Source organism: Choloepus didactylus, chromosome 3, assembly GCF_015220235.1.
Source record: "Choloepus didactylus isolate mChoDid1 chromosome 3, mChoDid1.pri, whole genome shotgun sequence".
NCBI classification, from domain to species: domain Eukaryota; kingdom Metazoa; phylum Chordata; class Mammalia; order Pilosa; family Megalonychidae; genus Choloepus; species Choloepus didactylus.
Genome location: NC_051309.1, coordinates 159,628,623 through 159,641,709, shown reverse-complemented (window position 1 = coordinate 159,641,709; position 13,087 = coordinate 159,628,623). Strand labels below are relative to the sequence as shown.

Genomic DNA, 13,087 nt, shown 5'->3' with positions numbered 1-13,087 from the left:
ACTGCAGAAATAGACAAAGAAAATAACTTACAAAAATCAGTATCTACTTAAGAGCAGATTTCAAGACAAGGCTAGCCTTTTTTCTTTTAATAACCATTTGCCCAAAATTGTACTGCCACACCCTATCTGATGATTTGGGACTAACAAACATACTTTTTAGAACTGCAGTCTCCTCTGACATGGTTAATAATCTTTAAGTCACTATACTTAAGTATGAATTGGTTCACTCAACTACTGTTCTATCACTTAGCCAAGGAAATTTTTCTGGGGAAATACAAACACCAGAGGTAGGGCACAGGTACCAAAGTGATAGAGGATAGATGCCAAATTATTTCAGAAATTTCCCAAGGCATTCTCTTTTTTCAATCCCTATTAAAAATCAACTGGGAGGGATCCCTGCTGTAATGAAACTACTCAGTATCTTGATAGTGGTGATGGTCACATGAATATATAAATGTAATAAAATAGCATAGAACTTAATACACACACAAATTAGTGCATGCAAAACTGGTGAAATTTTAATAAGGTCAATGAATTGTATCAATGTCAATTTCCTGTTCATGGTCGATATTGTTCTATAGTTATGCAAGATGTTGTTATTTGAGAAAACTGGGCAACAGGTGTATGGGATCTCTCTGCATCACTTCTTACAGCTGCGTGTGAATCTATAACTATCTTAAAATAATATGTTTTAAAATAAATGAACTGGGCAGTATATTCTTATAGTGTCTGACTGGGTGGAGAAAGTGGGGAGGGTATAACTAATTTGGAAGGGTTAGGCCTGGAGTGGTGGTCATCGTGGGTGAAAAGTCAAGTTTCAAGTGTGAAAGTGTTCAAAGGCCATGATTGCTGGAATATTTTCTCCTTTAATGTTGTTTTTAAAATAAAGGAAAAATGAAAGATTTATAGTGGGGTGAGGAAAGGAAAAATAGAAGAAGGCGAGAAGAGTGATCAGTACTAAATAGTCCATTTTCTTCTGTTGCAAGGCACTCTTACAACTGCTAGTCTTAAAGCATGTAAAGGAAAGAAAACAGTTGGGTATTTGATATTACTGGACCTTATAATGTCTTCTTATATGTCCCCTTTAACTGGTAGGACGAGGCTACTCTTCTATCTTTCTCACTTTGTTAACAAGTGATAATCTTGACTTAAATCCCATGTTTCCTCAAAGGCTATTGTAGTAAAAGAAATTAATGATCCTTAAAATTTGATTCTAGAGCAAACAATTCTTCAAAAAAATTGCAGCACATTGTCAACATCATTCTTTTACACATTCTCATTTTTTATTCTAAATGTTCTACTGGTTTGTTTTTCTAGGTGACCAATAGCAATGATCTCATTTTAAGAAGCTGGATTTTATTTGAAAAGATCTTTCCAAATAAATCAATTTCATTCTAGTGGAAAGATAATCTATTGTCTTTAACACTTCTGGTCAAATACTTTCAAACTTTAGTCTACATTATTCATGGAAATTATTGGAGCAATGTAATCGAGTGGCCATTTAGCACTCAATTTTTATTAGATATATTAACTGACTTTTCCAATGTTGATAACCTTGTTATCACGCAGTTTGGTGTTCATTTAAATTTACATAGTAAAATGCTGAATCATTGTTTTCCTCTGTCTTTTGACAAAGATTGAATCATTTGAAGATACGAAATGAGTTTTCAGTTTATCAAAATATTTTGCACCTGGTGATTCTTTATTCTTTCCTCTTATCTTTGATTTGTGATGACAGATTTTAACCTTCCAGGCCCTGGCTTTGTTTCCAACATATTGCACACCACAGGGACATTCAGTCAAATACAGTGGCTCCTTCAGACTGCCACACTGTATTTTCTCACTTCAAGTATTCTTTTTTTTAGGGGGGTGGGGCGGGGGGGTTATATTTTATTTTTATTTTATTGTATTTTTTTAATTTTATTTTGAAATAAATTCAAACTTACAGGAACAGTTGCAAAAACAATACAAAACCCATAATCAGAACTCCAGCATACCCCGACTTCCCTCCCCTGATACCCTGATCCACCAACTTTAACATCTTGTCACACCACCATTTCTTTCTTTCCCTCCCTCCCTCCCTATCATCCATCATCTATTGCTCTGTCTTCTGAACATATGAGAGCAAGCTGCACACATCCTTGAACAAACAATATAATTCACATATACATTTCTCATGAACAAGAACATTTTGTTATGCAATCCCATTAAGCGCAGCTAAGAAATTCAAGAAATCCAACATTGATACAAAGCTTATGTTCTATATTTCCTTTTTTTTTCCTCTTGTGTCCCAACTGTGTCCCTTTGAGCCTCGTCTCCTCCATCCTCAGATCCCATCCAGGATCGTCCTTGGCATTTAATTGTCATTATCTATTTAGACTGTCTTTTTTTTTTTTTCTTTTTCAATTGTGGAAACATACAGCCTAAATCTTCCCATTCCAACCCCTTCATAGCATTCCATTAATGGGATTAATCACATTTAGAATGTTGCAATGCCATCACCTTCCCACCATCCATTACTAGAAATTTCCCTTCACCCCAAACAGAAACCCTACACTCATTTCTTATTAACTCCTCATTGCCCCTTCCCCCACTTCTTGTAATCCATACTCTCCTTTTCATCTCTATGGTCATATTCTCTGATAATTCCTTTGTGTTTACTGTGGGGCTTAAATTTAACCTCTTAAATCTATAACAATCTTATTTTTCTTTGATACCAACTTAACTTCAATAGGACACATCAACTATGTTCCTATACTCCTCCATTCCCCCACCTTTATGTAGTTCTTGTCAAAAATTGCATATTTTGTATTGAGTCCAAAACCACTGATTTATCATTACGGTTTATGTATTTTAGATCCTGTAGGAAGTAAATAGTGGAGTTACAAATCAAAAAAACAGTAGCATTGGTATTTATCTTTACCATGTGATCTTTACTGGAAATCTTTATTTCTTCATGTAGTTTCAGTCAATTGTTTAGTGTCCCTTCCTTTCAGCCTGCACAATTCCCTTAAGCATTTCTTATAGGACTAATCTACCGGTGATGAAGTCCCTCAGTTTTTGGTTATCCGAGAATGTTTTCATCTCCCCCTCATTTTTACCCTCCAGGTGTTTGTGAATTTTCTAAATCTCTGATGGTTACTGACTTCTATTTGTATTCCATTGTGGTCAGAGAATGTGCTTTCAATAAATTCAATTTTTTTTTAAATTTATTGAGGCTTGTTTTATGTCCCAGCATATGGTCTATTCTGGAGAAAGATCTGTGACCACTAGAGAAGAATGTGTGTCCTGGTGATTTGGGATGTAATTTTCTACATATGTCTGTTAAATTTCTCTACATCTCTCTCTCCTTTCTTTGTTTCTCTGTCAGTAGGCTCCCTTTAGTGTCTCTGAAGTAGGGCAGGTCTTTTATTGGCAAAATCTCTCAGCATTTGTTTGTCTGTGAAAAATTTAAGCTCTCCCTCAAATTTGAAGGAGAATTTTGCTGGATAAAGTATTCTTGGTTGGAAATTTTTCTCTCTCAAAATTTTAAATATGTCATGCCACTGCCTTCTCGCCTCCATGGTGGCCACTGAGTAGTCACTACTTAGTCTTATGTTGTTTCCTTTGCATGTGGTGAATTGCTTTTCTCTTGCTGCTTTCAGAACTTGCTCCTTCTCTTCAGTATTTGACACTCTGATCAGAATATGTCTTGTAGTGGGTTTATTTGGATTTAGTCTATTTGTAGTTCGCTGGGCATTTATGCTTTGTGTATTTATATTGTGTAGAAGGTTTGAGAAGTTTTCCCCAACAATTTCTTTGAGAACTCTTTCTAGACCTTTACCCCTCTCTTCCCCTTCTGAGACACCAATGAGTCTTAAATTTGGACATTTTATTTTATCTATCATATGCCTGAGATCCATTTCGATTTTTTCAAATTTTTTCCCCATTCTTTCCTTTGTTCTTTCATTTTCCATTCTGTGGTCCTCAAGGATACTTAGTCATTGTTCAGCTTCCTCTAGTCTTGTACTATGAGTATCCAGAATCTTTTTAATTTGGTCAGCAGTTTCTTTTATTTCCATAAGACCATCTATTTTTTTTAATTTACCCTTGCAAGTTCTTCTTTATGCTCTTCTAGGGTCTTCTTCATTTCCTTTATATCCTGTGCCATGCTCTCATTTTTTGTCTTTAGTTCTTTGATTAATTGCTCCAAGTACTATGTCTCCTCTGCTCTTTTGATTTGGGTGTTTGGGTTTGGGTTCTCCATACTGTCTGATTTTATCATATGCTTTAAACTTCTCTGTTGTTTTTGGCCTCTTGGCATTTGCTGTATTCGATAGGGTTCTTTCAGAATATGAAAAACACCAATCTCTAATTTGTCAGATCTACAGCTTGGTGGCTTACACTTTCTCTAACTAACCAGCAGATGGCGTCTGCGAGTCACCTATTCCCCTCAAGTCTGTTCTCCCCAACTTTGTCTTTGTGGTGTGTGGGTGTCTGATTCTTGTTGGGTTCAATTGGTGCACCAAGTTTGGGTGTGTTGTTGGTGCTGTCTGTTCTGAATGTGGGGAGTGTGTCTGAGTGCTTTAATAATCAAACCTCCCAGGTGTTCCTGGAGATTCAAGGCTGTTGCAAGAGTCTAAGCCTTCATTTCAGTCTTGCCACAGATTGCCTCTGCTGCTGACCCACAAGTCCTTGATATTGGCGTAGGGTCCCTGGGATTTCCAAGTGGTTCCCCCTTCCCAGCTGTGCTCTTCCAGGACCTCTGCTCAGGGAAGGCTGTGCCGCATCACAAGTGCACGCCGGCCCTCCAGGGAAGCCCTGGGCCACTGGGCCATGCAGGGGCATTCCCAGCCTCCTGTAAAGATGGCTGAATGGGGCGTGTTAATTTCCTCCTTTTCGCACAGTTCTGCCTTCCCAGCTCCCGGACGATTAGCTGTGGATGCCCTAAAGGCCACTGTCCACTGTCCACGGCTGATATTGTGGCGTGTGCACAGTGCTGCGGGAAACACTCCCCATCACACTGGGACCCTTGGCGCGGCTCTGGGCTGTGGCTCTAGCCCTGGACAGAGCGTCCCCAGCCCGCTGGGAAGATGGCCGCAAGGGGCGTGGTTTCTTTCTCCTTTTGGCTCCCCTCTGCGCTCCTGGCTCTGAGACAATTATCAGCAGTTATGGGAAGGGCTATCTTCCATGCCAGATATTGAGGCGTTGGCACAGCCCATTCCTGCTGCACTTCACTGTGCGGTTCTCACCACCATATCCACAGCAGCTCCTGTGTTTTTTTGGGTTGTGTTTTTTTTAAAAAAGAACTAGTCCATCTCCAAACACCAACCTACAGTTTCCCCACACTGCAGTGTGGCCGCCAGACTTTCAGCCAGCTCACTCACCATTTCGGAACACAGACTCCCAGTTTCACCAAATGCACGGTCCCTGTGGATTTAGCAGACCTTGTCTGGCTGATGCATTGCTGGAACTGGTGTTCTGGGTCACTTTCTGGCTTTTATCTAGTATTTTTCATGGAGGTGTTTTTTGCCCTGTCTCACCTAGCCGCCATCTTAGTTTCTCTCACTTCAAGTTTTCTTTGTTAAAAAAGATTCTCCTCTGTCTTATGACTCAAGTTGATCAGCATTTATTAATTTGTGAATTAAACCCTGGCTCCTTTAAAAAGCAGATAAGGTGCCTTTCTGTAAGGTCAGTATAAAACATCTTTATTTCCTATGGAATCTATAGTCTCCTGTCATGTTACCAGCTATTGTTAGAGCTTTTTAATTTTTTTATGAAGACTTCTCTACCCCTGAATTTGCTCATTACTTGTTTGAACACAATGCACCCATGTGCTAGGTTTTGCCTTGTATTTTCCTCATGATTTCACCTATCTGAGCTTTCTCTCTCCAACTGGAGCCCCCATTCCTGAGGAGCAGAGGCCACATCTCTGATTTTGACCAGCTCCTCCTCTACAGCACCAACAAAGCTCTCAATATGGCTCTATTTTGTGTAATTGACTATTTATCTATTGGATCGATAATGAGCTATATTTTTCCCACTGCCTATTTATTTCCTGTTTTTAGGTAAAGAGTATAAGGAGATACATGAACTTCTCAAATCACAAATAAAATATTGACTTTTTGTGAAAAGGGAAGCTCCCACTAGGAATTTTCAGTGGTGGCTGGTTACAGATTCCCAAGGAGTTCTTGTCCTAAGGTTCACATAGCATTTTACATTATTTCATGGTAGCCTTACAGCCACCCTCAGAGGTATGTTTTCTTTTTAACTTCTGAGGAAATTAAACCTCAGGGAGATGTCCTGGCCAGGAAATTCAGGTCTTCTTGCTCTAAGGTTAGTGTTCATTCTAGTAGACCACATCTGGCTCCATAAGGAAGGTACTATGAGATCAAGTCTGAGGCAGGAGCCAAAACCCCAGACTAAGTCATTTGCTGCCCCTGCCACCCTTGGAAGCACGGCACCCTGGTGTGGACGGGAGCCACCAACACAGAAGTACCTACCTGTAATTTCTTGGGCATCTACCCAGATTAAATTGGATATCTCTAGAAGTCACCTTACTGCTTCAGGGCCATGGTGCCTGGGGCATGGAAGGGTAGTGCAGTATAAGCACAGTTAAAACACCAGGAAAACCTGTCTTCTGCTATTGCTAATTCACATAGTTGCTTCAGTTCAAAGTCTGTACCACTAGACTGTAAATGCTTCGTGGGCTGCAAACATGTGCTCTTCTATTTAATGTTTCCTAGAGTCTAACATAGAGGCTGGCACAGAGTAGCAAAAAATATTAGCTGAAATGGACAAACTGTTTTTGACACAAAATATGAAAATATTCAATCTTTACTTCAAAGTTTTAGAATGTTGTTTAAGAATATATGAGTCAAAGAAGATACTGGAAGTTTTCTTTGTAAATAGCTTGGTGTTCAGATTTGATATGTTCTCCTGTAAGCTCACCAAATCCCTAGATTCTTCTTCTTAACCCAGATAGGTCTATGTCAAGGCATTCCATGTTAAATCTAGGTGTTGCCAGTTATGCAAGAGAGTGTGGAAAGAATATTCAGGTGTGCACAAGGCTTATTAACAACTTAAGAAGAATAAACATTTTGAACCTTAGAGATCTAGCAGGAGACACTGGGTCTCTGTGTATCAGTAGGTAGATCTTAACGTCTGTATGATGTCAAGTAGATACTTAGAAACCACACAAGACCCAAATGTTATAAGGTATAAAAGTGGTCTCATTGAAACTATTTCCCAAGTATTAATTTTAAGAAAGTAAAGACAAATATCAGCCCTTACATGCTGCAAGCTCCCTAATTCAGGCAGGAGCCCACAGGGTGTGTTCATGTCCTCCTTCATGCAACTCCCTCTCCCAAACCCTGCCACATGACTTCCACTAATTCTTTCTTAGAAAATGTGCAAAAAGGATTTCCATAGAGGTCTCTGGAGATTTCCTGTCTCTTCATGTGTGTAATAGGTTGGGTCAAGTAACAATGAAAGAAGAAGAACGAATGTGATTTTGGTTTTAAATATTTTTCTCCTTCTGGCCATTGGAGGTGGGGAGTGGTGAAAAGAAAAATTATACCATAGAGATGATGTCAGTGTTAAATTAAGATCATATATTTGACTGTGGCAGCTATAATCTTTTGATTACTGAAGATGTTGGTAATGAAGTGCATTTGTAAGAAAGATTTTTAGTGTATACTGTATGTGTACACACAGTAAGGTATGAATCAATAAAATGATAGATGTAGAAATTACCTGGCAGCTAAATTCATGTTCTTTGAACAGCTCTTTAGAGAAAGAAAAGTGATATTTAAGCTACAATGGTATAACATTATAATCTGCCTTATATTACCTTAGATAATAGCCCCATATTTTAAAATAATGTTGGAAGCCATTCAATTATTTATTCACATCTGTTACATAAATTGGAAGATTTGGGATTTTATAGAAAAAGAATTATTTTCACAAAAGTGAGACCTCACTGTCATGGCTTCAGAGATTGCTATGAAACAAGTTATACTATAGATAAAAATAAACCAAACCAACATGAATTTTTAATAAACCAAAGGATTTTTATGGCGATATTAAAAACGATTAATTTTAATCCTTTCTGTTATGGAACAAAACATCCATGTGTCTGGTCATGCTATATGTTTAGTATGTCTTTCTCTTCCTGATAGGTCCTGAACAGTTACATAAAAATCTCTACAGACCTGGAGGACGACCTCAGCCTGGGGAAAGCCTATGAAGCAATGGCCAAGGCCCTGCAGAGGTAGGTTAGCACAGCCTCGCCTTGCTGTCACTGTGAATTCACTCAGCTGTGAAAGACTTAAATTGTTTGAGGTCTGTCGCTTTCCATTACTGCCTGCTTAAATTTTAAGCAGTGCCCTTCTTAAGTGACACTTTCATCGTAAGTTATTCTAAACCATTAAGGTATTTTAAAATATGCATCTAAACTCTTCCTTGTCTATTCTTCCTTTGTATTATTTTCTTTTTGGTTTTCCGTAAGTGTAGAGATGACCTTGGTAACAGGGAAAAATCAGGTCACATCTCACAGGTTAAAAAAGCAGAGAGCACAGAAATACATAGTACGCTTCAGTAACTGTGGCTCACCATAACCTTTCCAGATCTCTTCTTTGAGAAAAGTTTCCATTTATGGTTCAATCGTGCTTCTTCCATTAAGACATCTGCCCTTTGAGCAACTCTGGATAAACAACTGGGTTCAAAAAAAAAAATTCCCATTATCTTATTTAAGACAGAAAAGTTTTAAAGTATACATGAACAGCTTCTGATACATATTTTCCCATGGTAAATCTAGTATTTGCCCTTTCTGCTTTGTGTCGTGATTTTTGAGTACTCCATTTACTCATCTGAATTACATAGTTCCATTATGATTTAAGCCAGGATAGAAGGAGACTGAAAAATTCTTGAAGGTAAAGCCTTGGTTTTTGATATGTCATCTTATATCTGAGATATCGCTTTTTAAATAATAACAATAATAATAATAGATATAGATTGTGTAAAACCTAAATTCTAATTTCTTCCCATTTGTTATTCAGTTATAAATACACATGGATTGATGTTTTAAAAGGTAATATTGTTATTTGAAAAGTACTTAAAACATTAAATGCCCAGCAAACTGAAAGTGGAATCATCGTTATCTAATAAGCACTGTTGCCAATATAATAATTATTGCTTAAAATACTAACATCAGTGAGAGGTGCCTGCAAAATATCAAATAAAATACTGTCATCACTAGGTAACTAATTTAGGGACACAGATATATGGATAAGGAGAGTGTGGAAACGTACTCAAGGGAGGCAGAGCTAAGCACAGGGACTCCAAGTAACCAGGGGCTATTTCGGTCCTTCTAAATATAGTGTGGTAATAGTCAGTGGAAGAGCAGCCCAGCTAGCCCTTAAAACTTTTACTTTCCATATAACAATCAGGAAGAAGCAGACATTGGAATGTGAGATTAATAAGCATTCAATTTAATGTCTATTTGGAACAAACCAGCTCTGTGTTCGTTTGGTCAGTTCATTTTGACATGAACAAAAGCCCTCCTGTGATTATTAAATTATTTTACTTTACTGTTAACTCTGCCCCAAATCAGTAGGAAATTGTTTGATTCATTGTGTTGCTTAGGAGTGGCAGACCTGGCCTAAGCCTGTATAGTGAAATAAGTACATCCCTTAAAGCATGCTTATAAAATAATTTCTACAAAATGACATTTCCATTGCGTCCTAACAAAACTAAAGAGATAAAACTCCAGGGAAACATATTTTCTTTTAAAAATCATTTATTGAGCACGTACTATGTCACAGGACAAAACAAGTGTTGGAATGCCCTCTTGTTTTCTGATAATCTTTGTAATTATTTTTGAACCTTGGAGACAAGAGGCTGTCTTCAAATAATTCTCACCTGTTAAACTTGTATCTCATCTGAAATATTTTAGCTTCTGCCTCAGGATTTGAATTCCTGGTCTATACAGGGGAGGGTTGAACCATAATCTGGTAAATTTTGGCAACAAAAACAGACAATCTAATGTTTTCATTCGGCTGCTTAAGAATTGTTTGGGATTTAGGAGTTGGGAAGAACACAGGTATATTTGGTATATGATTAAGCAGGGTGTGTCTTTGGTAGGGTAATGGGAGATTCTGTTCCAACACTCAACAGCCTAGCAACCTGCCTCAGGGCAAACATATAAAGGAGCAAGAAGATTCATCTCCATCTCACTTTTATGCCAAATGAAAGAATCCCTGTCTACTAAAATAACAGTAAGGCCATCAATGATGTGTACGGTAGACATGGGTTCTTAATTTTACAATGTTATGTAATGCACAAGAGAGTACAGGAGTTGCTTCTCGGGTCACAGGGAAAAAGTGTCCCAAGGCCATAGCAAGATTTCCAATCCAAATCTACCATGTTACGCTGTTGGTGATGGTTATGAAGAAGTGTTCGGGTGCATGTCAAACCTCAAGATATTCTTTTGCACTTAGTAGAAAATAACTTTGAGAATATGATCTATTGGTAGCCAGATGTTTCAAAACCAAAAATTCTAAGCAGGAAGGCAGCAGCACTGTGGATGTATGAGCAGTCTTATTAAATCAAATGAGCTAATTACTGGTATTGTTTTGACAGATTTTATAGTCATTTTTAGAAATTTTGACTTCGAAGTCTTTATGTTCTTCGCTATTGCTCCAGATATATATCCTTTTCATTGTCCTAAACTGTCCTTCTCAGGTCAGCCACAACATGTAAGAAATAGAACCCAGTCAAAAAAGAGGAAATTATAGTGATGGTGGCTGAGAAATAAATCAAGCTGCATTTGAAGCTTAGCATCACCTCTAAATCTCTTTTTCCTAACCTGTGCAATTGCACAAGTTTCACTAATGGTAGCCCTACCTCCATAAACATATTTTATCTCTTTAAAGGAAATGGAAGAGGATAGCCATGTCTAGGATAAGTGTGTATCTAAGGCCATCAGCTGAGCGTACATGAAAGGTGAATAAGCTCTAAGGCTGGAAGCTTCTAAAATGGTTATAAAAATTTATACTGAGTCTTCAATTGAAAAAATGCCACAGTCCCTCAAGACTGAGGACTAGGTAATACAGAGTCACCCATCTGGTAATGCTAGACCCAGACCCAATAACTTAGCAGAGTTATTGATGAAGGTTTTAATGGTGACCAGGTTTGTTTGTTTGTTTAATTTTTGCTGTTTGTATGAATAATTTTAATTGCACAGGCATTTAAGCAGCATAATATAAAATAAGCATTTGTAATATCTTTTTATCCCTACTTGGGATGCTAGTGAAAAAAAAGTCGATATCTAAAAGGATCACAACAATTGCCTTTTAACACAGTATCAAAGCAAGGATTTTCTCAAACCAGAATTATGGTCCATGAAACAAAGAGAAAGTTTGTTGAGAGATTTTCAAATAAATATGATTTGTATATGAACAGTCAATTTGGGTAAATACAGAGGAAATAACCCCGCCATTTTCCTTCCAGCATTGTTTTTTGTGCTCAGTTACTTAGATAACTATCACAACTCTTGAACATAATCATGATGACTTTTAAAAAGAAGCTAGGCAAAAAAAATCACGAAAACAAGAGCTGTTCAAGACACTTGGTCACATCTAGCTCATCTCTGGGTTTACTCCATACCAACTGTAAATTTTCTTGCAAACTAAGGTTAAATTATTTCCTAGAAAACTTTCCACAGTGGAGATCTTTAAATCAATCAGTACAAAGTTTCAAGTGTGAAAATTACCTTTCTGTTATAGCTGAAAATTAATTTCTTCTTGCTTGAGAGAAATGACATGCCCTAGTAATTTTCATAGATTCTTTAAAATGGAACATCCAGCCTTTGATAAGAAATTTCCTAAAAATGACCAAAAAGAAATACATCAAAACATTTCTATTAATTCATTAAATTAAGAATGGCTTTTTACATTTTCTCCTGTCACTGATTCCATTTGCTTTATTACTTTCATCTGTGGTCCACAAACTTGGTGGCACAATCAACAAACCCCTTAGTGGCTGTTTCATCCCTGCCCTATTTGATTTCTTCTCTTTGAGTAAATGATTAAGTTTTCATGCATTGGTTCAACCAAAATCTATGTTCACTCAACCACATCCTTTATTGATTACTTCTACTGCAAACAGTAGGCCAAGTGTGATACACATAATTGGACAGTTGTCAGGGGATATGGGTGTTAACAGTCCTGTTTTCCCAGTTGGAAACTGGAATCACCTTGATAACACAAATATTCTGCACTGTTTCATTCTCATTCTTTGGACCAAGGAGTCCTGTTCCTCAGAATATATGTTTTTAACTCTCTAAGTTCTGGTTGAATGAATTTAATGATTATACCATATAATATGCTGTTCAAGTTGCACCTGTGCACTGCATATAGAAAACTGGAATTAATATTTGTTTAACATTTTAACCTTATCCTTTAGCTTACACAAGTAATCTGTAGCCTCTCTGTAAGAAAATATTTGATTTTTTCCCTTCAAAAGGAAGATTGACTTCTACATCTATTGCTAACTTTTAAATTTGGAAGCCTTTTAATCAACATGTAATGTTTATATTTAGAGGCTGTATTAACATCTTTGCTGGCTGTGGAACTGTAGCTATATATATGCAGGAGGTATATAATTTCTGGTAGAAAGACTTTTTCTGCAGCATTATTTGTTAGACCAAGTTACAGATGATTTTGGATGTATTAGAGATCTCTTGCTCCTCTGGACCAAAAGCAACTTGACTTGCCTAGCAGTGGTTTTATTTATACAATTTGGATTTCTTGTTCACGGAACTTGCTTTTTTTGTTTGTTTGTTTGTGTTTGTTGTGATTTAACAATCCTCAGCAGGCCAAATCTAATCCAAAATGTGCTTCCACTAAAATATATCAACTTTTAGGATTATGAACATAAATGAGCTTCAGTAAATCCATTTTAGCTAAAAAAAAATGTTCCCTATGGTTTTAAAGTGATATGCAAAAAAGTCTATTTTTTTCTTTTTTTCATCAATTTTTTCTTGAACATTACAGTTCAGAAAAGAGCTTCGAAAGTTATTAATTTGATTAAACAATATCCACACACT

The 13,087-nt window shown here is 37.1% G+C and overlaps 1 protein-coding gene across 5 annotated transcripts in view; it reads left to right on the top strand.

Annotated features, from left to right (window-relative positions):
* The window catches only part of TTC29 (tetratricopeptide repeat domain 29), a 323,750-nt gene that overhangs the window by 187,360 nt on the left and 123,303 nt on the right, over positions 1 to 13,087 (top strand). For all 5 annotated transcript variants that reach the window (XM_037830766.1, XM_037830769.1, XM_037830768.1 and 2 more), the window contains one exon: positions 8,160 to 8,251. In XM_037830766.1, coding sequence (XP_037686694.1) covers positions 8,160 to 8,251 — 92 coding nt within the window. The remainder of the gene's footprint in view (positions 1 to 8,159; positions 8,252 to 13,087) is intronic.